Source organism: Vanacampus margaritifer, chromosome 4 (assembly GCF_051991255.1).
Source record: "Vanacampus margaritifer isolate UIUO_Vmar chromosome 4, RoL_Vmar_1.0, whole genome shotgun sequence".
NCBI classification, from domain to species: Eukaryota; Metazoa; Chordata; class Actinopteri; order Syngnathiformes; family Syngnathidae; genus Vanacampus; species Vanacampus margaritifer.
The window spans coordinates 27,424,895-27,450,993 of NC_135435.1; the positions used below are offsets into that span (position 1 = coordinate 27,424,895).

At 38.7% G+C, this 26,099-nt stretch overlaps 3 protein-coding genes across 6 annotated transcripts; 2 read left to right on the forward strand and 1 right to left on the reverse strand.

Moving 5' to 3' along the window:
* Positions 1-1,343: 1,343 nt before the first annotated feature.
* Positions 1,344-17,976, reverse strand: nsun3 (NOP2/Sun RNA methyltransferase 3). Of its 3 annotated transcripts, XR_013293996.1 has the most exons (9): positions 17,747-17,976; positions 16,501-16,607; positions 15,923-16,422; positions 14,532-14,686; positions 13,365-13,486; positions 11,432-11,624; positions 8,408-8,500; positions 5,427-5,511; positions 1,344-1,456 (listed from the first exon to the last, which is right to left on the reverse strand). XR_013293996.1 is itself a non-coding variant. In XM_077564931.1 (6 exons), the coding sequence occupies exons 1-6, from the start codon at positions 17,894-17,896 to the stop codon at positions 11,294-11,296; spliced, it is 1,362 nt and encodes a 453-aa protein (XP_077421057.1). In that variant the 5' UTR covers positions 17,897-17,976; the 3' UTR covers positions 9,860-11,293. The 3 variants fall into 3 exon arrangements, 2 of the variants coding, with proteins under 2 accessions (XP_077421057.1, XP_077421056.1); XM_077564931.1 differs by lacking the exons at positions 1,344-1,456; positions 5,427-5,511; positions 8,408-8,500 and having other exon boundaries at positions 9,860-11,624; positions 16,501-16,604; XM_077564930.1 differs by lacking the exons at positions 1,344-1,456; positions 5,427-5,511; positions 8,408-8,500 and having other exon boundaries at positions 9,860-11,624.
* Positions 17,977-18,272: 296 nt separating this feature from the next.
* On the forward strand, positions 18,273-20,774 carry LOC144050868 (ATP synthase F(0) complex subunit C3, mitochondrial-like). Its single transcript, XM_077564520.1, has 5 exons — positions 18,273-18,352; positions 18,640-18,735; positions 19,657-19,728; positions 20,123-20,322; positions 20,437-20,774. Exons 2-5 carry the CDS (start codon positions 18,697-18,699, stop codon positions 20,549-20,551), a joined length of 426 nt encoding a protein of 141 aa, XP_077420646.1. The 5' UTR covers positions 18,273-18,352; positions 18,640-18,696; the 3' UTR covers positions 20,552-20,774.
* A 97-nt stretch (positions 20,775-20,871) lies between these two features.
* Positions 20,872-25,982, forward strand: rrad (Ras-related associated with diabetes). Of its 2 annotated transcripts, XM_077564518.1 has the most exons (5): positions 20,872-22,101; positions 22,191-22,580; positions 23,596-23,669; positions 23,759-23,963; positions 25,186-25,982. In XM_077564518.1, exons 2-5 carry the CDS (start codon positions 22,205-22,207, stop codon positions 25,461-25,463), a joined length of 933 nt encoding a protein of 310 aa, XP_077420644.1. In that variant the 5' UTR covers positions 20,872-22,101; positions 22,191-22,204; the 3' UTR covers positions 25,464-25,982. The 2 variants fall into 2 exon arrangements, with proteins under 2 accessions (XP_077420644.1, XP_077420645.1); XM_077564519.1 differs by having other exon boundaries at positions 20,872-22,580.
* Positions 25,983-26,099: the final 117 nt, after the last annotated feature.

Below are 26,099 nucleotides of genomic sequence, written 5' to 3' on the forward strand. Positions count from 1 at the left end.
AATGCATTCATCCGTATTGAATTATTGGAATATGTCTGCATTTTAGCAAATAAACATATACCCACGTAGTGCTTTTTTCTGTAGTTAATTTATTTTAAGTTATTTTATTAACAAGTACTTTCTTTTGAAAGCTTTTTCTTTGTTTTGTACTTTGTCAACACCTTTGCAACAATTTGAACCTTTTAAAATTACTGTACCGTAATACATTTTATGAAATTGTCCCCTTTTCATTATTACCAATGTAGAGCCTTTAACATCTGAGTTTTGTTATCAAACTTTACTTTATAAGATTTTTTGATAGTAATATTCTTAATAAAATTCCCTTGATTTGTGACTTTAAATTTTATGGTCAAATTGCTTTTTTTTTTTTTTTTTTTTTAAACAAATGTATGTATCTATTTATTTTTCAACACCATTATTCTAAGCTAGTCGTTCTTAACCTGGGTTCGATCGAAGGCGGCGGTAAAGACACACATCCAACTCAAATGATTGATGATCCGCCCTGCTTGGCCATCATTGGCTGCAGCTGATCACACTAATTGGCCAATCTGTGCTGCGGCGAATTTGGTGTACTCAGTATTCGACTTGTGGCTGTTGCGATGGTGGGTCAAGTCATTTCTTTATTATCGTAATTGATTCATGCAAACTATGTAGAGCAAAGAAAAAGAAAGTGGTTGGACAAATATGTGCAATACTAATCACATAAACATGTATGGTGTTCCACAGGGTTCAAATCTGGGGCCTCTGCTGTTTTTTTTTTTTGTTTGTTTTTTTTTGTATCTGCTGCCCCTGGGTTCCATCTTAAGAAAACAGCGGTGGTTGTTTTTAAACCACATATATGTAATTAAGGCCCTTTGGAAGTGTGAAAAATGTAGAACATGCTTACTATAAGTATCCCTGATTTGAATTGAGGTCAAGGCTGTAAGTAAACTAACCCAAACCAACAACTTTCAGTACGATTCATCGCAGTAACAAAATGTAAAAAAAATGACTTTGAATATTCCTGATTATAGGAAGATTTCCGTACACAGCTCATATAAGATTTCCTGAGTATGGAGATGTCCGCGCCTGTCATTAGACAGTGCAGCATTGGGAAGTGATGTCTTAGTAAAGCGGCACCGCAAAGCCGGGGTAAGACTTAAGACATTAATGGGGAGAGAAAAGCCAGGCAACGTCAATGTCAGCCTCTGCGCATGGCCCTGCAAGATCAGAGAGTTTGTATTAGCCAGACAGGGAGGGAAGGGATGCTCGCAGATACAGACAGAAGAAGGAAAAGGGAAAAAAGTTACCTAGTGACAAGGAGACAGAGGGAGAAGCACAGAAGGGGCCGGGGAGGAAGGTAAAGAAAACACTGACAGGGAGGGAGGATAAATAGAAGACATGTTCCTTCTGCCACTTGCCTTTGCTGACTCCAGATTATGCGCTTCATTGGCCTCGTGTCACCTTGTGTATGTGCCTTGTGAAAAACATAGCAAAAGCCAAGCAGTGAATACATATGGCCGGCACACTGACAACTCAGTCAGACAAAACTTTCTGTAAAGTGCATGATTGTGGTAAAAAAAAAAAAGAAAGAAATATATACAGTAGCAAACTTTATGGAGACTTTAGACTGACTGTTTGGAATATTGTAATTATAATTATATGTTAACATGAAGATCAGAGTTTGGCAGCCAGCAGTTATGTGAATGAAGTCCTTGTGATGTGAAAGGGAGACTTCCCTTGGGGGTTTGGATAAACTGCTGGTGCTAGCCGAGATAAGGAAAGAGTTCAAAGCAAAGGTTTCAAGTTCTGGAAATGGTTGGAAAAACTGTACCCAGATTATGATTGAAGTCACTGAGGAGATAAATGGTGCTTACATGGAATTGAGGAAAGCTGCGCTGGGATAACATCTCCCTGACTGACTTTTCGCTACGCATCATTTAGTACAAGTCAAAAAACCACTTCGTCTGATACTGTCAGAGAAGTAGTAATTGTACAAATAATGGAGTCCAAATTGGAATATTTGGGTGCCCAAGACATACACGATTATTTATTTGGATCGTGTTCACATTTTTTTGTGTAATAGTACAAGATCTCATCTTCATCTCAAATGGTGTCATGTCCTTAGATTTAATGACGTCTCTATGAAAACACATTAAACTGAGTGGCTTTTTTTTTTCTTTCTATTAGTTGTTTGTTTTACTTGGCGGGTCAAAGCAAGCAAAATGCATACTACACACGTGGTATAAATCCGGAGATTGAATTAACCATTTTAGAGTGGCTGTTAACTCTTTGACTGCCAGACGTTTTCAGAAAAGGGATGCCGTGGGTGCCAGCCGATTTAAGCATTTTTGACTGATCTTTCAAGGTCCACAGAAAATGATGTGTTTGGACTATGGAAACACACATACTACCAAATGAAAGATTGGACTCTCATCTTTCATCAGAAAAAAAAGTTTGTTTCTACCTTATTCCGTTTTTCAGTAATCAACAATAGAAAATGGTTAGTTTCACCTCTGTTTTGAAAAAAAACGTCTTTTAACGTCTTTGGCACTCCTCCATAGGATTTTACTAAACGTTATTTAACGTTTTTGGCAGTCAAAGAGTTAAGGCACACCTGTGCAATAATCACGCTGGCTGGATTATTTTGTCAAAGAAGAAGTTCTCACTAACATTGATTTTGAAAGATTTGTGAACAACATATTTGAGAGAAATGGAAGAGCACACGTCTCGGATCTATTGGAGCAAAAACAAAAATGTTGCGTTGACTGAAAAAAAAAAGAGCAATATTTACTTGAAGTTTTTTTTTTTAAGAATATTTTACAAGGGGAGTTTTGTGTACATTTCACCATCTCATTTAAAATTCTTAATTTTTTTACTCAAGCGTTGAGGAACGAACTCATGACCTTCAGCTTGGGAGACAGCCACTCTACCACCTGAGCCATGCCACTTTTTTGCTGTTTGCCAATATACTGCATTGCTGGTGTGTCCAAAATGAGACCAAAAACTGGTATTTTGAAGGTACAAGGAATGAACCTGACACTATCAATATACATATAGCAGGATTGGTGTGTTCCTCAACCCTTGAGTAGGTTTTTTTTATTTTTATAAACCAGTAAAATATACTCAAACTATCCTTGTAAAATTTACTTACAATTTCTGAGTGGGAAAAAAAAAACTTTACTACATTTTTTCAAGTAAATATTACTCTTTTTTTCCACAGTGCAGTTTTATACTTCTTCCAATCAATTCAGTCTTTCTTTGATGTTTCTGGAGACATCTGAGTTCATTTTGCTGCTTCCATCATGAAGACTAATGAGCCCATGCCAGAAGAAGCCATGCAACAACTAGCCATTAAATTATCACAGATGACGGTAAATGTTGGCGTATGATCAGATCATTTCTTTCACAAAATTTAAGACTTTCAATCACTTTCATCAATGTTAATCTTTGTCTCATCACTCCTTAAAACTTTTTTAGACTCATCTCTGTAACTGTTGGCAAATTGACTTCAGTTTCTTCTTATTCAGGGAATTTCAATTATTACATTGGCCAATGTTTGTGCACATTTACTGAATCATTTTCATCTTTTCGCTCAGATTCGCAATTGCTCAGCTTTCTGGTTTTCATGTTGGTTTTACTGCTAAATGTAGTTCCCACAGGCTAAACCCATATCGAAACAATAGTAATAAGACACCTGTGAAGCAAAACACACCTACCAGTCACAGTCGAATACTTCCAAATTCAAACACAATGTACAAATGGTAAACCTTTAGGTTGTGCATTCAGTCCAGATAAATCCAAAAATTATTAAAAACGTAAATATTTTCAGTCTAAAATAGCGTACGGGTCCACGAATATGCATGAAATCCCGCCAAATATATGTGAATTGTTATTTTTCTTCTAAATTGTGTCTACCTATCATTTTGGTGAGTGTATATTCTTTGCCAAGGAAAACAATGGTAATTTCACCTACTGTATTAATTATTAATTATTGCCCTCCCTCACATTTTACTTTAAACTGAAAGTTGTGCTATATAAAAGAGTCCCTTTTGACTTTCTTTCTGCCTTTTCCCTTTGGGTTCAGAATGTATTATTCATACTTTCTTCTCACACCAGGAGGGCCCAGTCCAAGAATGTTTGAAGTCTGGAACTATGACATAAATGAAATAAAAAGTGAAACGCGAGAACTCAATCTTCTGACATCTTTTTTTGGGTGAATGCGTTATTTGTGTGTCAATCTGCACTGGGGATAAAGTGTTACACACATGACTCCTTTTGTGGTCCAGAATAGATTCGCGTGAACCGCAGCGAAGAGAGAGGGAAGTGATACCAAAAGGGAAATGACCCTAAGCTCGCAGCAGTCCAGGCAGGCACACTTAATCAACTAGTTCCCATTTTTACAATATGTATTTGACATCATTAGAGGTGGCCTTTGATTCTAAATGGCCATTATTAACTTTGAGATAGTCACGAGAGTCAAGCTCCAAGCCTTCATATTTTCAATAAAAATGACATGAAATGTGAACTTTCGTTTCAGACTCGTGTTTTTAGAACAAAAACTTCATAATTGAAAATCAAGGTGTGCGGCCATGCGAGTACTTGCAGACTTATTCATTTTTCATTGGTCTGGGAGTAAGTAAAAAAAAAAAAAAAAAAAAAAAGAGATTTCTACCATTCACAGGGATGTGATTTGACCAAAGTGAAATTATCTGAAAATTTAGCCGGGGGTCTGGGGGGCCGCTGGCACCCAGCTAGGTCCAGCTAGGCCCCCCCCCCCGGAGCTCATGGGTTTTCCGTGTTTTTAAGTACTTTCAATGCACTCACATGACAAAGAAATAGACAAAACAACAGCATAAATTTTCAATGTATATTGAACTATCCCATATAAAATGGCAGTTTTAGTCAACTCAAAATCAGTCACATTCAAAAACATTGGACTGCCTTTGCTTTTAAAAACTATCACACATAAATAATGGTGAGGGGTTCAAATTTCATGAACAAATAATTGTATCATGACCAAATGAAAGGTAACTCATATTAGAGCATACCACAAATGTCTTTGTTATAGCAGAAGATGTTATCTGTCGGAGTCATGTGCATACACAATGAACTACTATTAAAAAAAAAAATAAAAAAATAAAAAAATAAAAAAAAACGGATTTTTTTTTTTGGGGGGGGTAGATAAAAAAAAAAAAGCGGAATTCCGCGAATTAGCGGCAAAATCACATCCCTGCATTCAGGACTGGGCTAGTTTTAAAGGAAAGCAGTCTCAAATAAATCAGGTTTCAAAGCAGTTGAGACCCAAGTAGACTCCAGTCAACAAACAACATGTATGCATGTTCGACCCTTGTCGGACTCAAAGGTAATTAAAGCATGAATATTTATGTGGGGGTTTTTGTGTGTGTGTGTTTTCATGTGCAGCTACAACACTATAAACAACTCACTTGAGTACAGGAACTGTTTTGAGTGCTCGTACAAGGCTAACTGTAGTGTTGTACTTGACAAAGTGTGCTCATAGATTTATAGTACCTAAAGAGAGAGAGAGAGAGAGAGAGAGAGAGAGAGAGAACATCCATAAAAGCTGCATGAGAAGACAAAGCGCACATTCTGCAGACTTAAAGGTATTACAGATTACCTCCGTCCAGACTTCCATCCATCTATTGAGGAAACAAAATTGATTGGAAAAAAATAAAACGGAGCTATACCGCAGCAGTCAAGAAAAAAAAAAAAAAAAAAGGAATTTGCCTGCATTCTTTCTAGTGTATATTGAAGAGTAGGCCATCTTCTCGTCACAATGAAATGCAAAGTGGAGCAGAGGATGAGTAAAAGTAGGCCTGAATTATGCTAATTAAGGATGCAGCCTTACACTCGAAACCACTCCAACCATTCCGTGTGGATTCTGATTAAAACATTTCGGTGCCCGGGATACTGACCTAAAAATGTGAAGTTGTTTTTGTTTCCTATACCGAAAAGTGGAGGATTGGATTCAACTAATAAACAACTGCGAGTCAGAGTGGCCGGTCGACATATAATAGAGCAGGAAAATGAATAATCTGAGTGTATTTGGTGTCTGCATGTGACAGAAAGCAACTGAGGGCGTTTGTCTTTTCATTTCCTTGAACTTGAAGTTGCATCAGTAACTTTCTCCCTCCTCTCCATTAATTTTCCTCTGGCGTCGCCTGTCAGTGCTGACATTGATGTTACCTGATGTCTCAATAATAAAACACAAGAGGAATGTTTTCTCCCAAAGAAAAAGGAAAACAGTGTTCAGCGTCGTCCCATAAACTGAAACTATATTGTTTCTTTTTTTTCTTCCCTCAGCACAAAATTAAAAATGATCTAACATCCCCGGACGTATAACAAGTGATGGTGTCACGCTGCCAATTCATCATACGTCTGTCCAGCTTGAGGCGGCGGTATGACGGTCCCCCAACGGCCTTTCCCGAAGAAATGGCACATAACGCTAAAACATCCTTTTTTTTTTGTCAATTAACAAGGCCTAATGAATAACTGTGGCCTGTGGTTTTACAGGCAGAAATCAAATGTGGTGTGGCTTTAGTCCTATCGTTATTGATTCCTTGCCGTTTCTCCCCTTTGAGGTTCGCCGTGTAACGATCAATCACGAGACGCAAGCTCTGTCTCTCACATCCACTGATGGAATATTGACAAATTACGACATTTGAAAAGAATGATGGGTGCCCTGAAATGTTGTAAATCTATGAGGCCACTTGTTAACTGTCCAGCGCATCCACTGACTCGAATGCTTTGAGTCAAGCATTACTCACTGGCTGGAAAAACGTTGGATTGACAGACAAATAACAACGCTTTCAAAACTTTATCATATCATGACTCTTGTATAAACCATGAACCTAACTCAAGTGTGTTTGATCAGATTCACTCGTTAGCTTCTGTTGGATTTATTGACTGTATTTTAAACTTAGATGATGGTGTTATTGATCTTCCAAAGCAGTTTCTCATCCGCCACTACACCTGAGAGTATTTACATTTCCAATGATGCCAGAATAATATTGTACAAATACATTTTAATATGCCATATTAAAAAAAAAAAAAAAAAAAAGTCCCCTCCATAACAGATGTAGACAGAAAAAGAAGCCTGACCAAACCAAAACACATCGTCTCATTCCCATGGAGACAACCTCGCTGGCTTCTAAACAAAAATCACATTTAATCATGTTTTTTTTTTTTTATCTGAACAAGCCAACAGTAATTTTTGTCAGCCTTGAGTCTTTCACCAAAGATCTCAAAGGGCATCAATTGGCGATCAATTCTCATGTTGGTATCCAATTTGCGTAGTGTTAGATATTATTAACATTTAAATTCTTTATTTTCATATATTAACCATTGTTATACATTATTAACATCTTAATTCTTTATATTAACCATGTTGAAAGGTTTTATAGACGTGTAAAGCAAGTAGTGTTGAACTCAGTATAATTTGACCTTAAGGTGGGACATATTATTTGGTCTAGAAGTTCCTTCTCTGTGGGAAAACACATTTGGTCCTTGAGAACAGAATCTGTTTCGAACACGCACCCCTGACTCTGTTTTCGCCATCGCTCACGCAAAAGTACCCAGAGAGTATGTTTTGTCTACAAATGAAAGAGAGGCGGTCTTTTTAACTATAAGAAGCCATTTTACACGCGGAAGAGGCACATTCGGCGCTCTGAATTCCACCTGTTAAGTGATGAATTGGGAGTCTGTTACGATGTCCAGAGATCTCTGTTCGATTAAAATCATTTTTGCAAAGGTGTTTTTTCTTACATTAAATCTGTCTTCAAGTTTTGGAACTTTCAGTAGTGAGTTCTCACATTGCTTAAAGTCCAAGTGTGACACAAGAGCTGTGACTTAATCCTCAAAGACGTGCACGCCACCAGGCTGCGCCGCCTCCAATTTTTTCCTACCAAATTTCATGAATCTTCCAACGTGCCCAAGTTTCTGCACTCTTTACTCGATACTTTGTTGAGGCCACCACAGCAGGAGTTGGGGCCTCATATTCTAAATGACACTTAACAGTGACACCTAAGAGCGCAGTACTGGTTTCAGAAAAGTTATTTCCCATGGTATCTGTCAATCAAACACCTTTTAATAAGGACTGGCTTCAGTCTAGGGCGCTCCAACATAAAGGTCACATTGGTAAATGACTGCAGAGACATTTTCATCTTCACGGAGGAATGCTGGAGCTCCATCTACTTCAGGGGTGTGAAACGCATTTTAAATCAAGGGCCACTTTCACCCACGTTTGATCCAAGTTGGCCACTAAGTGTAATCACAGTAGTATACATTTATTTTTTGTCAGTCATAATAATGTATTTCCCACGTTAAACCCACTTTGTGTCTTATTTCCTGGTTTCATAAACAAAACGTACTCACTTTGGTCATTAGACCACATTTCAGCCTGAGTTACCTGACACTGCAGCTTAGAACGTCATTTTCTCTCTGCCCACAACTCTGACTGAATACTTCTCCGAACCTGCGTCCCACTTCTTTTCAAGTCGTCCTAAGTATGTCAAACAAAATTATGGTCAGCAAAGAAAGCAGCATAACCGTAAGCAAAACCTTTTAATATACGGTTAATGTTATACTATTCCTTTACATTGTCACAAAAGACGAGAACATGAAGGATCGAGAGCAATACAAATTAACTTCATTGGGCAAGGCAAGTGAGCGTTAGTATCTTTCTCAACTCAAGCTACATTTCCTGCTCTAATTTCCCCTCCTCCTCTCGTTATTGTCGATGACTAGGGTGTTAATGATTGCATCTGGCGGTGCCACAAATTAATTCCTGCCTCTCTGGCAAAAAGCTGTTCCCCACCTGATTATGCAAAGCAGGCCTATATTCTCTCTCTTTGAAGTGGAGGGTAAGCTGCTTAGAGATTCCCCCCTCGAGGAACCGCAGCAACATGGGGAACATCAACAAACCAGAGTTCACAGGGAGGTCAGCAAGATGGCTGACCATTTTGTACCCTCACTTATCGCCTCGTATCATCTCCATATCTTCTGCCTTGGCGTAAGACATGCTTAGATGAGATACGGCAGCTACATTTCAAAGAGGGTCAGCAAAAATAGAACAGCCAATAATAATAGCCGTAGAAATGGACTCAACGGTGTGCGTTCACCCGTTGAAGGTGGACGGACGGAGCAGATGCGGGGATTGTTTTCCTCAATAGGGGCTGCTTTATCACCTGTGTCAGTGTCATTTTTAGTTTTAAAAAAAAAAAAAATTGCTGGGGCACCAACCACTTAGGTAGGCTACATACCAGGAACATAAAAATCAGTATCCTGCTTATTATCCAAACATTAGAAAACGCTCAGACAACTCAAATCATTTTTGATTCATTACAAAAATAGGTAACTTAAAAAAAAAAAAGCTACAACTAATTAACAGGGATGTAACGATAATGACAATATAGCGATAAATATTTATTAAGATTGCCACATCATCATCATCATGTTACAATATTAAAAAGCAGACATGAGGACATGACAATGAACTGACTGGCCAAGTCTAGCAGTGAGAAACAACACTGCTGTTATTATGCACAAAAGCAATATTATGTTATTATTGCTATTGTGACCTTTTTTTATATCAACAACACCAACCTCACCACAATATTAACTCTTTGACTGACAGACGTTTTCAGAAAAGGGATGCTGTGGGTGCCAGCCAATTTAAGCATTTTGACTGATCTTTCAAGGTCCACAGAAAATTATGTGTTTGGACTATGGAAACACACATACTACCAAATGAAAGATTGGACTCTCATCTTTCATCAGAAAAAAAAGTTTGTATCTACCTCATTCAGTTTTTCAGTAATCAACAATAGAAAATGGTTAGTTTCACCTCTGTTTTGAAAAAAAACGTCTTTTAACGTCTTTGGCACTCCTCCATAGGATTTTACTAAACGTTATTTAACGTTTTTGGCAGTCAAAGAGTTAACTATTGTATTTTGAGGTTCACATCATACCGTGATGCTGGGATATCGTCATATCCCTACTAATTAGCCTACTAGCAAACAAAACATTTTAAATTAATTTTCTCATCAAGCTAAATTTGCAGTGAGAAAGCACAGATTAAAAAAAATAAATAAAAAATAAAAATCACCACAAGCCAGCCATGCCCACTTGGCTGTTTGAATTAGGGATTACAGATTCCCCCACACATATTTTTCAAACTCGTATTCAGTTTCCGCAGGCTATAATGCATGAATTTTAATGGCATGAATCAGGTAGTGGGCATCTATAAAAGGTGTCGTATTTGGTGCGTATTGAAAGTAAGGATTTTTTTTGGGGCCACGCTATTCGGTGCCAGTTTAGTGTTGGGAAGTTAAAACACAGGCGTTTGTATGCTGCATTCAAGGACATTTAGTAGACATTGAGCATTTCTACCCGACTAAGACTTGTACTGACCACTCTGGCATGACAGCATTCAGGTAATGAGCTTCCGGGGGATGATAGAACTTGATGACTTGTTGAAGGGTGTATAATTTGATGTAGTGGTACTTAAAAGTGGTGCTAATTTTGTGTAGGACAGCGCAGGGGAGCTTTAACTTCTTGACATGATTACCGCTCTTACATTTTCCGGTAGAATGAGAGGACATGTTTTAGAAACCCCATGAACAGCTTCACATATTTGCAAGCACTGGTGCCACTTTATTTTGATAAAAGCGCAACTCGGTTTTCTGACTAAAGGCTCACACCCTTAAGAATGATCCTTTAAATTGGGTTGAATGATCAAAAGCTGCAAATAAAAGGAAATCTCCATTTATTTTCTGTAACTGCGCCTTACTTTTAACTCTTTGACTGCCAAAAACGTTAAATAACGTTTAGTAAAATCCTATGGAGGAGTGCCAAAGACGTTAAAATACGTTTTTTTTTTCAAAACAGAGGTGAAACTAAACATTTTCTATTGTTGATTACTGAAAAACGGAATAAGGTAGAAACAAACTTTTTTTTCTGATGAAAGATGAGAGTCCAATCTTTCATTTGGTAGTATGTGTGTTTCCATAGTCCAATCACATAATTTTCCGTGGACCTTGAAAGATCAGTCAAAAATGCTTAAATCGGCTGGCACCCACGGTATCCCTTTTTTGAAAACGTCTGGCAGTCAAAGAGTTAATTGAAAGAAAAGGGAATACATGCAACAGCTTCTCTAAATTATTGACTAACCTTAAAATAATGAAAAATAGTTTTGTGAGAAATTGTAACTTGCTAGTAAAATTGGATGCAAAAAAAATTGCTTTTAAGAAAGCATATAATGTAATAACATAAAAAACTTTCTACCGAAGACAAATCATTTCCTCTTTCTAAGCCGAGACAAAAACATTGGCCCCCAGGTTTGACAAGGCTGCGGAACGACAAGGATGCCCAGTTTGCGGTCGTACGAGGACACGCGGCCAAACTGTGGCGGCAGAGATTGGGTGTTAGGTACCGGTTCACGGCGAGCAGGGCTAAATGTGAAGTAGCTCGATAAGGGAAGAGCAATCTCCTCCCAGAGGTCCTCGGGTTCAGCTTCAGGACAGTCTTTGAGCACAGCCTCCACCACGGCAAAGTTCTCCGCGCTGGACATGGTGCATGTTGAATAGACCACAAAGCCCCCTGGACGCACTGCTGACAGCGCGGACCTGCAGGGGGAGGATCAACGGTGCACTTCAAGACAAATAGTCTGACAACAAACTTTTTACAACATTTTATACTATGCTTACCAACCATAGTATCACATACTGTACATCTAATACGATCCGATATAAGTGGATAATAAGACTCAGAGTGGTATTCATTTTCCGACATCTATTATTATTTATTTATTTTTCTGCTTGTTTGTTGAAGACGGACAACGTTGGGTGACAACAATCTTTAAAAAAAAAAAAATAACGAGGTTTTTCCATCTTAGCAGCCTATATACAGGGATGTGATTTGACCAAAGTGAAATTATCTGAAAATTTAGCCGGGGGTCTGGGGGCCGCTGGCACCCAGCTAGGTCCAGGGCAGTGCCCTGGTGGGGGGACAAATTTTCAATGTATATTGAACTATCCCATATAAAATGGCAGTTTTAGTCAACTCAAAATCAGTCACATTCAAAAACATTGGACTGCCTTTGCTTTTAAAAACTATCACTGAGAATATCATCATATCTAACTAATGTGATTACTAAGTTAACACATAAATAATGTTGAGGGGTTCAAATTTCATGAACAAATAATTGTATCATGACCAAATGAAAAGTAACTCATATTAGAGCATACCACAAATGTCTTTGTTATAGCAGAAGATGCTATCTGTCGGAGTCATGTGCATACACAATGAACTACTATAAAAAAAAAATAAATAAAATAAAATAATAATCGAATTTTTTTTTTTGGGGGGGGGGAGATAAAAAAAGCGGAATTCCGCGAATTAGCGGAAAAATCACATCCCTGTATATAGATTGAGGGTTGAACTTGCAGTGGCCCAAGTGGGTAAGACAATATTTAATAATAGATATTCAAAGAGAAAACATGCACATTTGGGCAGCTTCTGTCGGCGTGTGAATTCTAAGATGCCTAAAATTTGTATGTAAAAATTTGAGGATTGTGTTTACTTTAGCAATGTGATGTTTAAAAGTGAGATTGGTCAAATATTTATATTCTTTTACAATTTGCATTTTCTGCTCAGAAATGCAAATATCAGGTTCTATGAGTGATTTATTTGTTTTAGTTTAAAAAAAACAACAACAACAACAACATAGCAACAGTTTTGGAGGAGTTAAGTTGTAAATGACAGTTGGCCAGTTGGAAACGTTTATCATGACCTTTGTAATGTGTGTAGCAACCTAATGGTCAGGACCCTTCAGAAAAAAAAAATCACAGAATCATCTGCATACATAATGACCTCGTAGCCGTGGCACACAGATGGTATAGAGACAAAACAGAACTGGACCAAGGATTGAACCCTGTGGGATACCCGTGATCTTTGAAAGTGGATTTTGTATTATGCATTTTAATAATATTATGTCCAGTATGTATTACTGCAAAACATCAGGCTGAGAGCTGTTTCTAATATTCTGACTCATTGATTAATATTTCAAAAACTCTCAATATGATGCAGTGCAGTTGCACAGCACTGCAAAATGCAACTTCAATAATAAACACATTACGTTAAATTATGACCTCTCTGACGTCTTTCTAATTATTTTGATTAACCTAATGGCCAGTGATTGCAATTGAGTGACTCAAATGTAATTTCCCTCGATCACCTTCCACCAAATCCTTCAGGTACATGATTTGTCATTTGGACCAAAGCAAATAAGTAGTTAGTTACAAAAGTACAACTTTTTTTGTCCTGGAAATCCATTCTTCAAAGACTCGGGAGACATTTTGACTTGCCGTAGAAGTTGGACCTGGAGCTGCGGCAGCCTGCCTCTCTCCCTTAACCTCTGTTCCACCTGCTGGCCAGCAGACGAGAACAGCCAGCTCCTGTCATTGGAGCATGGAGCGTCAACCAGGACCTGTCACACACACAGCGACATATGCAAGTGAGATGTTGTTCATGCTCCGTTGCTAATCCAGCTTTTCCATTGGTTTGCTCAAAGTCACGCTCTGTTCGCAGACATGAAAAGATATGACACCCCGTACCCAATCAGAACCCATCCAACACATTTATCCTGCCACTGGCCCACTTTTTTTTCTTTCTTTTTTTTTTTACTCTGATCTGTATCCTTAGTAAATGCAATCTCATGCAACATTCTGATGATACATTTCTCTGCAAGACCTTTGCAATCAATATACCTCGAAATTATATAATAATCCAACAAAGGTGCAAAAATCTGCCTTTAAAAACAAAGTAAGGCTGAGATTATTAAATTTATTACAATCAAGCTATTTTTTTTTAACTTGATCAATTCATTTTCTACAGTTTTTATTAGATCTTCACCAGAGCAAAATAAATTTATATCATCAGTGAACATTACAATTTTTTATATATTTGAAATTAACATAATTTAAATATGGCTAAAAAAAAATCATCTTGTCTACATAACTATATGGTCCTGTGTTTTTTCTTTTGTCTCAAAAAAGAAAAAACACAGGACGATCATTTAAATATTTCTGTGGTACTATTTTGTGGGGATTTTAAATTAGAATGCATTGTCTGACAGACATTTCTTGTATTAATTATCTTCCGAGTCAAAAATTGAATATGTAGCCAAAGGTCAAGTAAATGTCACAATACTGTTCCTAATAACAATAATAACCATAATTCTCTCTTTGCATGTTAAATCCAGTCCTGTACGTAGTGGGAAACAAAAATATGCAGCACTGAATTCTGAATTTACCTTGATGGGTAAATTCATATTATAAAATAAAATGCAAAAAAATAATACATGATCAAATACTATATCTTCTCTGATTATCAGTCTAATTGTACATATCATTTATCATACTGACTTTATACTTGGTTGCTATTATTTTTCGGGGGGGGGGAATAAAATCTACTTGTACAATGAAACACTACCTTCATGCACAATACAAACATAACAGCGGTTCTTTGCTTACTTTGTCATAAATCCCCGGCTCCCTTTGCCCAAAGGAGCGTCCATCCTGGGCCGAGACGACCACTCTGCTGCTCAATGAGCGCGGCAGGAAAGACTCCAAGGTTTTAGTCAGTCTGTCGTGTCTGTGACGATCGGGTTCGTTACAGCAAAGGAATGCTGGAAACACAATTATAATAAAAACATTAAAATAAAATGCTTCAGAAATGTTTAGCGTTTCAAAAAGAAAAAAAATCGCTATTCCGGTAAAGGTAGGGTGATGTGGACCAACAGGACCAACTCAATATATTAGAATAATGTGTAACGTAATTTATTTCAGTACGGTGTAGTTAAAAATGTAAAACTGTTATGTAGATTATATTTATAAATATAAATAAATAAATATTTAAGTATTGTGTTTTTAATAATTGTGTGATGGCTGAAGGCCTTTTTTTTTTTACGCCCTTCTCCTTCCTCATAATTCATCCGATTCACTTCATTACAATTTCAACATATCCCAAAAATTCAGGCTATGAGTGCTTCCATTTTTTTCCATTCCAAAAATTCACCGTTTTACCATAACCAATTTTTTTTTACTATTCATTCCAACGGATGCCAAATTCCCACCCAATGCATATTTACCATTCACTTCGATTGGTACATTCACACAACCAGATTCAGTCTTCCTATTTGAAATTGAAATCATTCTGTTTATCCAATTGCCCTTATGAACAATTTTCAACATGCCAAAATTTTGCAATACCAAAAATTGGATCTTTCTTTAACCACAAAAGATTCCCATATTAGGACATATTCTACATTACTCACTCCTCTCTCAACGTTGCTTGGCTGATTATAATTTTCTAATGCCCCAAATATTTACATATTGACCTCCAGTTTCCACGTATATTAAGCAATTAAAACTATTCCAAAGTCAACCTATCCAACTCATCCCATGTCATTCCAAATTATTCCATTTGCTTCAATGTTTTTTTATTCAGTTTTACAGCATTCACACGCAAGTTTTTCCATAAATTGCGTGTGAATGTCGATTTTAAATCGCTATTACTAAAAGTGCAATTTAAAACTCACAATACTATTTTTTTTTATATGAAAAAAAAAAGTATTTTCTCACGTGTATAATGAATCCATATCTGACATTAGTCTCACTTTTTGAATAGAATGGAATGGAATAATGGAATAAATATTCCCCCAACATTCCAATTTAATGAGATACTACGTGTCAAGAAAAACAAAACCGTAATCCTCAAATTGCTTATGTTTTTCTTAGCTGGGCCAGATACCGCATATGACTTATGAATCCCAAATTAAGTGAACAAACTGTGCTGCACTAAAGTTGTGCAGCTGTGTTTGAGGATTAATTCTTAAAAGGACGCTTAAGTAAAGCAGAGTCACCTGGGGTAGCACACTGCATTATAGCGAAAGCTTTGCCCCCGGGAGCGGCGCAAAGATCCAAAACCTTCTCTCCATCTCTGACTTGCAAAGCGAGCACTGGGAGCAAAGAGGCGGCGTTGAGGAGGTAGTACTGCTTCAGTTGGCCGGGCCTGTGAGCCTGCGATGGAAAACGCAGCGGATGGCGGTGGATATAACACTGCAGTGGCGACGAGGGCGGACCGAAGCCGGGTTCTGATTGAGCCTGCTGAATGGGAGCTGGAGAGCTGTCGTCAAGCCGGAGATGGGAGTTAGCGCTTGGACATTTGGCGCGAGACTCTTTGGACGTTTGACATTCAGCAGTGAGCACGGTGCGCAAAACACCAGGCAATGTCAAGGCTTCTTTCTGAGGCAGTAGTGTGGAAAAGCCTTTTGACAAGAGGACACGCTTGATGTCTGTCACTACAGTAAAGCGATTGAGCAATACCCCGTACTGCCAAGAAGGAGGGTCAAGCAGCACAGATCTGTGAAACAGAAATAGTACCAGTAAGCGAAGATGCAGGCAATAAAAAGAATGCATTAATGTCGACAACTATACCGACCTCACAGATGTCCACAAGTCCCCGAGCTCGTCACTGTATTGATGGTCAAAATGGTCCAGAATTAGCTGGCATGACGATCTTTGTTTGTTATTTCTTCTGAGTACCTGCTATGAACAGAATGCCAAAAGTTTCTTTTTGAGAGATATCATCATAGATGTAATTGACTAGCAGCATCCCATAGGAATAGCACGCGGAATGCTTATAGTCAGGGATGAGTCATCCATCCGCGTAACCTTATTTGATCCCCCACCAGGAGGAGACAAGTAAATATTTTGACATTCAGAAAATTCTCCTCCAAGGACAGACAGGTATTTTGTGTTTAAGGCCAAAGTACATTTACATAAACTGACAAGTGGACACTATTATTATGCAAGCTACAGCTCATGCTGACATTCTTTAAGTTTTGTACTAGTACCTGGCCACTGGTATGCAGGCTCCCTCTAGTGGTATGCAAAAGAATCACTGCTGAAGTACTAAATGCAGGTCAAGTGTACTTAATCCAGTTGGATTTAATCTTTAACTGTTTAGATTTTTGCACAATTTTTATTAAACTATATTTTCAATACAATTAAACGGAATCATTGTCTAAGTTTTTGCTTGTAGAGTATTTAAATGCAGATGCTGGTTTTAACAGGTACAGTACCTGGAATTATTAAGGAAGTGTGAAAAATTTGAGAACCACAGATTAAAAAATAAAAAAAGGGGCTTTGTCAAACATTTTTTTAAATCTATTGAAATATAAGTAACAGCTCAGTGTGTGATGCAGAGCCATCAAAACAAAAACAAAAAACAGATACACACACAAAATAATGTTATACTTGAGTTCGTTTCTTTCATTCTGTTATTAGCATTATAAAAATATTATGTCATTATGCACCTGACAGTCTGTCCTACAGTCAAAAACTAAGTAATGGTATATTTACAATTAATAATGATAATAATAAATACTTGAAGAAGATGTCTTTTTTTTTACGTACTGGTTATTCATTATGTCAGTTTTTACTTTTACAGTTTTAAATGAGTAATGCAGTGGCGACACGTGCTGGACACTGTCTGAAACGCAACATGCACACGCTGACAGTTAATAATAATTTTATATGTATATCGCGGACACACGCTTGAAATTAATAAATATATTCTTCTCTTTTGTATATAATTTAATAAATGGAGAGAAAGTATAAACCGTTGGTTCATAAAATAATGACAGTAATAATGACAGTCGGTGATTTGTTTTAATTTGTTTTACCTGCGATGCTTGTTTTGGCTTCTTGTGTTTTGGAACAGCATCGTGATCAACTGACGAACATAGACGTCTCGGTGTTAGCTTCCCACTTCTGTCTCTTAATGTCCTCCGCAGGTAAGCTTGAAATGGATACATTTGAATACTCCATGTCATGAAGACCTCAGAAGCTCAGGAGTGAATTTAAACAAAATAGTTTACATCAAGCATGGGTAAAGGCACTGTTTCTTGTTCTACGTTAAAAGCTGGTTGTTGGTATGCCCTTTTAGGGTGGATAGCGCCGACATGTGGACAGGAGTAGGAAGTATGGCTACGATTAGTCAGTGTTTCATAGTCATTTGAAAATCAGTCCAAATTTAGATGCATGAGACCCACGTGTATATTTTAACAATTTGTGTCAAAGTCAGAAAATAATCAACGAGTTACGTTGGTGCAAAAAAACTAGAACTGGCTAGAACTGGCCGGGGGCTCCCGGTTCAAGATGGCGGTTAGGTTTACATTGTTGATGCGCATGCGCGTACTTTATAGAACACCAATAACACCGGAAGTAAATCCTAAAGGGACATTGCGCATGTGCAATCCTCTCGTGCTTTCGACCTCCACCCGTCACCGGTAAGGACTAATCTCTTCTGCCATACCGCGTTTTAAATTATTATTTAGAAACAGTATGTGTCGCCTCTCCGCTACATATTGATTTTAAACATGCGACATTATTCTGTTGTGTTCTGCTAGCTTGATTTTGATAGCCACCTTTTCGATTGCACCTATACGCTGACCTTACTTGTGTGCATTCTGTACTTGCATTGTTCATACCTAAGTTGTTGCAAACATTCGCCGTCTCAATGAATGTGCACCTTGTGATGTTTTTTTGTTAATGGATTTTGTTTGTCATCGCACAGATCTTAATCTTCTCCAGCTCCGGCGCTTGACCGACCCAACGAGGACGTCCTGTCGTGATGTATGCCTGCGCTAAGTTCGTTTCAACGCCCTCTCTGGTGAGGCTACACAAAGTGCATGGAAATAAATGACATCGTGTACACGTGAATGAGTCGTTTTTAGTTAGTTACTACTGCATTAGTTTGATTTTGTTAGCACTTGCTCGTAGTGTTGCTCTGGCATTGACCCTTTGCTAAAGAGTTAGCCTGTGTGGACAAGGACGACGAAACCAAAATGGATGAGGACAACTACTTCCACCTTTAACAACTTCAAATTTAATGATCGTACTTATATTTGGGGTTTTATGGACATTATTATCTTCATCTCCGTTGGCACTCACTATAACTTATGCCACTTCATGCGGAAAAAGCTTAAGGTCATAAAATCCAAAATAGTGAACAGGTTGGTCAAATAATTTCAGAGGTGGAAGTAGGCACACATAGAGATGTCCACATACATTTTGGTGACTGTTGATCGCAGTGGCGTTAAGCTTCTTCTTTTTTTCACTTTTATTCAGCAATTTAGACTGTCTCTTCAAAAAACAGGTGTACCGGGTCATTTTGCATACCTGGGGTCCTCGGTATACTATGAGGTTATGTTCCAATAGCAAGTAACGTGGCCCGATTTATTGCATAAGTCAAAACATGCCTTGCGCTATCATTGGTGCATTATAGCCTATCTAAAGTACGCATTTTTCTTTTAAAAAACAATCAGATGCCAACAGTAACTAACACTAACTGAGTGTTCCTTATTGTGCTTCGTGACATGTTCTTATGTCAAAGTTAAATGTATGTCAATACAGCCATAAATTAACAATCCCTCAACAATGTTGTTGATCTAAATTTAATGAGACTTGCAGCACAATTTACAAGTCTAATGTGACAGACAACTATGAAGGCTCTATTAGATGATTAATGATTATATTTGAGCACTGATTTAATAAACAATACCATTTTTTTTGTTTCCCTTTTTATGTATAGGTCCGTGCAGGATCTCGGGTTCTTTACAGGCCACTGTCAGCAGCTGTAGTGTCAGATGGCAAGAGGGCAGAGGTGAGCAGCAGACAACACAGAAAGTTTGTTGGGTTAATGTCATTTTTGTCAGATGGGATTTTGTGTTCAGAATTCAGAGTAACCAATTGGAACACTTTCCAAACAATTTGCAGTACCTTTTGCTTAAGGGCTTCGGAATGGTTGTCCTTTAAATGGAAATTCTTCTGTTACTTTTGAGAACTTGTAAGGGTCATCATGGGATCATATATTTGTTTGTAGTATTACAATTTTTATTTGTGACAATGTAGGAAAAAATGATTGAAAAAGCTGCTAACATGATAAGAATATATTTTTTTAGAAAATCCATATCACACTAGTTTTGTATTATTGAAATATTGCACTTTTCTTGTTTGAGGTCTCGGCGCGAGCTAATTGCATGTCTATTATTTCCTAGACTGCTGCACTCCTCCCACCACAGGGAATCGCCGCTTCCCACCAGCAGGTGGCGCTGCGTGGATTTCAGACCAGCGCGGTAAGCCGTGACATCGACACTGCTGCCAAGTTCATTGGAGCTGGAGCTGCCACTGTGGGAGTGGCCGGATCTGGAGCCGGTATTGGGACAGTGTTTGGTAGCCTCATCATTGGCTATGCTAGGTAAGACAAAATATAAAAAGATACATATATTTAACAGTTTGCATGGACTATTTATATTTTGGAATGTGTAAAGAAAGATGCAGGATATTATTATTATTTTTTTTTTCTCCACAGGAACCCTTCTCTGAAGCAACAGTTGTTCTCCTACGCCATCCTGGGCTTTGCTCTTTCCGAGGCCATGGGTCTCTTCTGTCTGATGGTGGCGTTCCTCATTCTGTTTGCCATGTAACCCATTTCCAGATATCTGCAGCCAGGGACGTGTCACAATGATACCAAGAATGAGCAGTCTGCACGTCCATGAATGGTACAATCACGGTGCTTAGTCCTCCTTGTCTGTAACGATTGTGAACCGTTGGCAAACCAACAATTTTTAATGGTTTTCGCTATTATATTGTATATTTAATCAAATGTTTTTGTTAAAGATCACATAAAAGAAACATGGAGTCTGTGAACTCAGTGTGGGCGTTTTTTAATTGGTGTGTTATGAGATATTTCATGATTAACACATGGTCTTTTATTTGATTTCTATTTTTCTTCCAGCAGATAGCAAATCTTTTGCAGGTGTTTAAAAAAACTTGTAAGATTGTTATGGAAGTTGAATCAATTTAGTGTTAGAGATCTCATAATACATGAAATGCAAGTACACTTCATGTCCAATAGTCATATTTGCAGCAACGTTAGGTTAGTTAGAGCTACTTCATTGCCACAAATTCCATTGCGTGTCACTTAAAAATAATAATAGTAAAGTTAGAAATGAATGGCAGCACGTTGGCATGGCCTGCAGTACATCATGTTGCCACAAGAGGGAAGCAACAGCTCACACTTGATAGTAAGCTATTCATACCCGTTCCAGTGGTAAAGTACAGTAACAGAAAAACACAAAACGATGACGTATTCTCACTAGCCGAAAAATTAAGTATACCAGAAAAACGAGATCCATCAAATATTCTACCTTTGAGCTCACGATGTCCACTTTTGAATGGCACCGTCAGGAAGATGTTAAAAATATAAATTTTAGCCTACTGGATTATGACAGTAGAATTGCATGACATGAGAAATGTAGATTTTGCCTCTCTTATACAGCTAAATAGAATAAGTAAAATGGGATTCGTGTGGCACACTCACCGCCATTGTACGTCACTGCGAATTACAAACCCAACAATAGCATTGATGGTGTCCATTTAAATTTAGCATTATTTTTTTGTAAAGGCCGATTTTTTAATACATTTTTTTTTCTGTTTGATCAATCATGCATCTGTTGTGAATGAGTAGACAGCCAAACGTAATAATTAGCAAGCAGATGTTCTGATTTGACATACGCAAACACTGCGCTGTTGTTTTGTTCTTAACCCGATCTGATAATGCCTGTTTTTGTTGCCATTGTTGATATTCCGATAGAGAGCATGGATGACGCACGTGCACATTGCGTTTTCTGAACTGCCAGCACTACGAGGAGATACCGCTCAGCGATCTCTAAATTTAACTCGAAAATTAAATATTTATATCGTCTAGCTTTTAGTGGGCTTTCCCTTCACAAATATCCTCGTAGGAGTAGGATGCTCCATTTGGCTTTACGGAAGGGAAATTCCTCCGCTCTTCCAGTCGGCCCCCTCCGCTCGGTGATGGTGCCATTACGCACTACTATAATAAGCATGGACCGCGATTCCCTGTGACGTCACATTCGCTTCTGTATAAATAAGATGAGCGGCTGCCAGTGAAAGAAAGACACTACTGCGGGATTACTGGAGCGGACATCGTCGGATTTTTTGGCATCACCTAGTAAGTGATTTGATACATTATTTAGTTAAATTAGACAATTGTGAAAACCGGATTACACCATTCTAAAGAATTGGTCGATGTATCCACAGGTCCTCTATTAGCAATGACTTTGAACAAGAGCGACAAACTGCGGAGCATGGATAAGAGGAGAGGCAGCACACCCTTCCCCATGAACATGACCCACTTGCACCGGAGAAGCATGCCGGTGGACGACAGGGACCTGCGCGCCGCCGCAGTCCATCCAAACGGACAAAGCGACGAGCTGTCCAAGCTGCTGCGCTGCACCTCGCATTCCCAAAACGAGCAGCACCGGGGCAGCTGCGCCTCCGACTCTTCGGACTCGGTCATCTCCACCGGCAGCGACCCCGACTCGCAGGTGCACAAGGTGGTTCTCCTCGGCGAGCACGGCGTGGGCAAGTCGAGCCTGGCGCGCGTCTTCGGCGGAGTGGAGGACGCCGGCCACGATTGCGATGAAGCAGGTACATGATGGCATGCAGAGGATGAGTCATCAACCATTTCACGGTCATGCCCTTTGTGTCACCAAAGGTCAATTCATATAATATTCACATTTTTTTGCTAGATGGTTATGGATTTGTGATATAAGTGCAGTGGTTTGTCAGATATAGGCTATTTGTATAGTGGTTCACTCATATGACTTCCATGCATCCTTTAAGTCAGGTCACACTTGCACATGCACATATAACTCCCGCACATACAAAATTAAAAAATAAAAATAAAAAGAGAGAGAGCAATGATGATGACATCGGTAAAATTACTGAATGAACAATACTGAGCTCTCTCAGGTAAAAAAAACGGTCAGGTCACACTCAGTGAAGGTGTGAATTAGTGTTAGCTTTCTGTCTGTACAGGAGCGGTTGCTTTTTTCAATACAATGTACAGGATACGTCTAATAAAATGAATGGAAAAATATATTCTGTAAATCAGCTAATCTTGCAGAAAATGAAATCGTCAAAATCCTCCCAAAATGTCCAGAGTCTAGCTTTTGGTCTCTTTTTTTTTTTCTTTCCTGAAAATATTCAAATAAAATAAAAATAACATAATTAAAAAAAAAAAAAAACTACATACATACATACAAAAAATATTCTCTTCTGACTGCCTTCCAACTGAGATAGGCTCCATCTCCGTTATCCTTAAACATGATAAGTGCTCAAATGGACGGTTGGATGGATGCATCTAACAGTTGCGTGAATCCGTGATGGCAAATTTGCTCTGATGGATTGGTTTCTTATTTCTGCACGCAAGAGTGTACACATATTGATTATTGCTATTTCCATCTCCAGCCAGGCACCAGGGCTGCTCTCAGCTGTCGCAAACACATCACTGTAGTGTAGTGTATAACACAAAGCTAAAATTTGTTGTCACAGGCCAGGCCATAACCAGCTGTCATCTCCTCCAAAAACATACATTGCAGGGGGGAAAAAAATAGGCTAAATAGACTGTTCTGGTGTAACATATTTATTTCCTCCCTTTCAGGAAACACTTATGACAGATCTATTGTGGTGGATGAAGAGGAATCAGCCATCATCCTGTATGACATCTGGGAACAGGTGAGCTTCATGATCATTTCCGCGTATACAAATTCATATCCACCATCACTGCACAAAGCTGACAAGTGCAATCTTTTGTGACTATGAAGGATAACAGTCAGTGGCTGAAAGAGCAGTGCATGAGGATGGGCGACGCCTACATCATCGTGTATTCCGTGACGGACAAATCAAGCTTCGAGAAGGCGTCAGAGCTGCGGATTCAGCTGCGCCGGGCCAGACAGTCTGAGGATATTCCCATCATCCTCGTGGGCAACAAGAGTGACCTGGTGCGGTCCAGAGAAGTGTCAGTCGATGGTAAGTCAGTAAAATTAACAATGTTAGTGGTTCTTAAAGTGGATGTCAACCATGAACTTTTCTTGACAATATGTTATTTGTGACCTCACTAGTCTAAACATTTGTGGAATATGAGATATGAAAAAAATCCAGCCAGTTTTATCCATCTCAGGGGGCGGCCATTTTGCCACTTGCTGATGACATCACAGTTGCTCAGGGCTCAGGCAACGGCCAATCACAGCTCACCTGTTTTCTGAAGCTCAGCCATGATTGGTTGTTACCAGAGACCTGAGCAACTGTGATGTCATTTTCACTTGGCAGCAAGTGGCAAAATGGCCGCCACCTGAGATGGATAAATACGGCTGGATTTTGCTGCTAAACTCATTTTCCAATTCCACTAATATTAACCAGAATAACATATTTAGACCAGTGGGGCTACATAGAACATATTTTGAAGAAAAAATAAATTTAAAAAATAGGGGGGTTAACTTCCAATTTAGCCTTGTTGGAGATGCTAAACCTCATATGTGTATTCACCAAACCCTTTTTTTATTGTTTTGTTTCCTTCAAATTCAATGGGTTAGGATTTACTGGTGACAAAAAAAAAACAGGGAGAGTAGCCTTTTCATTGAGCAGCTTCAGGAAGTACACCTTTAGTTTTGCTAGCTAGCTAGTTACGCTGGACTAGAATTGCTAAAGTTAGCATTGCAAATCATGCAAATAGGACGCTGAATCCCATCATTCAATTCGACTCAACTCTATATTCGAAACAAGCGCCGCTATGGAACCCAGGGGCAGCAGAAACAATGAAAACAGCAGAGGCCCCAGAATTGAACCCTGTGGAACGCCATATGTTCCGATATACATGTAGTGTGATCACCTGCAACCAATGATGGCCAAGCAGGGCCGCCAAACCCCTGAAAGTGACTCACGGAACCCCTGGGGTTCGATCGAACCCGGGTTAAGAACCACTGAGCTATGTATAGGCCGACTAGTAAGCAATATTAAACAGGAAGTCCATGTTAATCATTTGAGGCTTATATGATCAAATCTCACTTCATTTTTGAGTTGTGAGGTCTGGACAGATTGTTCCCATTAAGGCTAATGCAAATGTTTACATTTAAAAGAAGAGTTACAACACCACTACCACTAATTGAGTTATTTTCTTGGAACTAAACGTACATGTTTATCTTCTGAAAGAAGTAATGACCCCCCCCCCCCCCCTCCCTCATTGCTATTCCAGAGGGAAGTGCTTGCGCTGTGGTGTTTGACTGCAAGTTCATTGAGACGTCAGCCTCCCTCCACCACAACGTGCGGGACCTGTTTGAAGGCATCGTCAGGCAAATCCGCCTGAGGAAGGACAGCAAAGAGGAGAACGCCCGACGCATGGCCAACTGCAGGCGCAGAGAAAGTATCAGCAAGAAAGCCAAAAGATTCCTGGGCCGCATGGTCGCACGCAAGAATAAGAAGATGGCTTTCCGGCAGAAGTCCAAATCCTGCCACGACCTCACGGTTCTTTGAGAACCAGATTGGATACAAGGACTTTTTTTTTTCCCTTCTTTTCTTTGGCCTCTGAAGACCCAACGCTGTGTGTTTTTTATTTGAACACTAAAATGGACTCATTGAGCTGTACAGAAATATATTTTTGATTTTCAGACACCAAAAAAAAAAAAAAAAAAGTCTTGGTTAATAGAAAACTTGTCATATCATGTTTATTGGTGTTCACGTGCATGAAGCTTTGCGTATTTATTTCCTTTTGTCCGCCTTCAAATGTTGCGGTCACGAATGAGAGATTGAGAGATCGTAAATATCGCCTTTCCTATTTTACTGGAAGGGAGTGATTGTAAGAATTAAACATACATACATCTCATTATGCTCAAGGACATTAAGCATCACATGTAGTCTGGGGTGGTATTTACTTGAAGGGCGCTACGCAGGTTCGTGCCTCTGACAAGTTAAGCAAAGCTGCAGCACTGAGAGAAATAACGACAACACTGAGTTCCGTTTGTGAAGCAATACGTTACATTTGTCTTGTAGACATTCAAGTTTTCTTTGTTTTGGATAATTGCGTTTTTTTCAATAAATTTCAATTGAAAAAAAAAACAAAAACATTCTCTTGTTTTTCCTCTAAAAAATGTTTCGGTTCAGTGAAGTTGG

Coding starts and splice junctions, on each gene's coding strand:
- rrad (XM_077564519.1), top strand. CDS start 22,205: ATGACTTTGAACAAGAGCGACAAACTGCGGAGCATGGATAAGAGGAGA. Junction 22,581..23,595: donor CCACGATTGCGATGAAGCAG/GTACATGATGGC, acceptor CCTCCCTTTCAG/GAAACACTTATGACAGATCT. Junction 23,670..23,758: donor TGTATGACATCTGGGAACAG/GTGAGCTTCATG, acceptor GTGACTATGAAG/GATAACAGTCAGTGGCTGAA.
- nsun3 (XM_077564930.1), bottom strand. CDS start 17,896: ATGACATGGAGTATTCAAATGTATCCATTTCAAGCTTACCTGCGGAGG. Junction 16,608..17,746: donor AGCCAAAACAAGCATCGCAG/GTAAAACAAATT, acceptor TTCTGTTCATAG/CAGGTACTCAGAAGAAATAA. Junction 11,625..13,364: donor CTCCAGGTCCAACTTCTACG/GCAAGTCAAAAT, acceptor CTCCCCCTGCAG/GTCCGCGCTGTCAGCAGTGC.
- LOC144050868 (XM_077564520.1), top strand. CDS start 18,697: ATGTATGCCTGCGCTAAGTTCGTTTCAACGCCCTCTCTG. Junction 18,736..19,656: donor TCGTTTCAACGCCCTCTCTG/GTGAGGCTACAC, acceptor TTTTATGTATAG/GTCCGTGCAGGATCTCGGGT. Junction 20,323..20,436: donor CTCATCATTGGCTATGCTAG/GTAAGACAAAAT, acceptor TTTTCTCCACAG/GAACCCTTCTCTGAAGCAAC.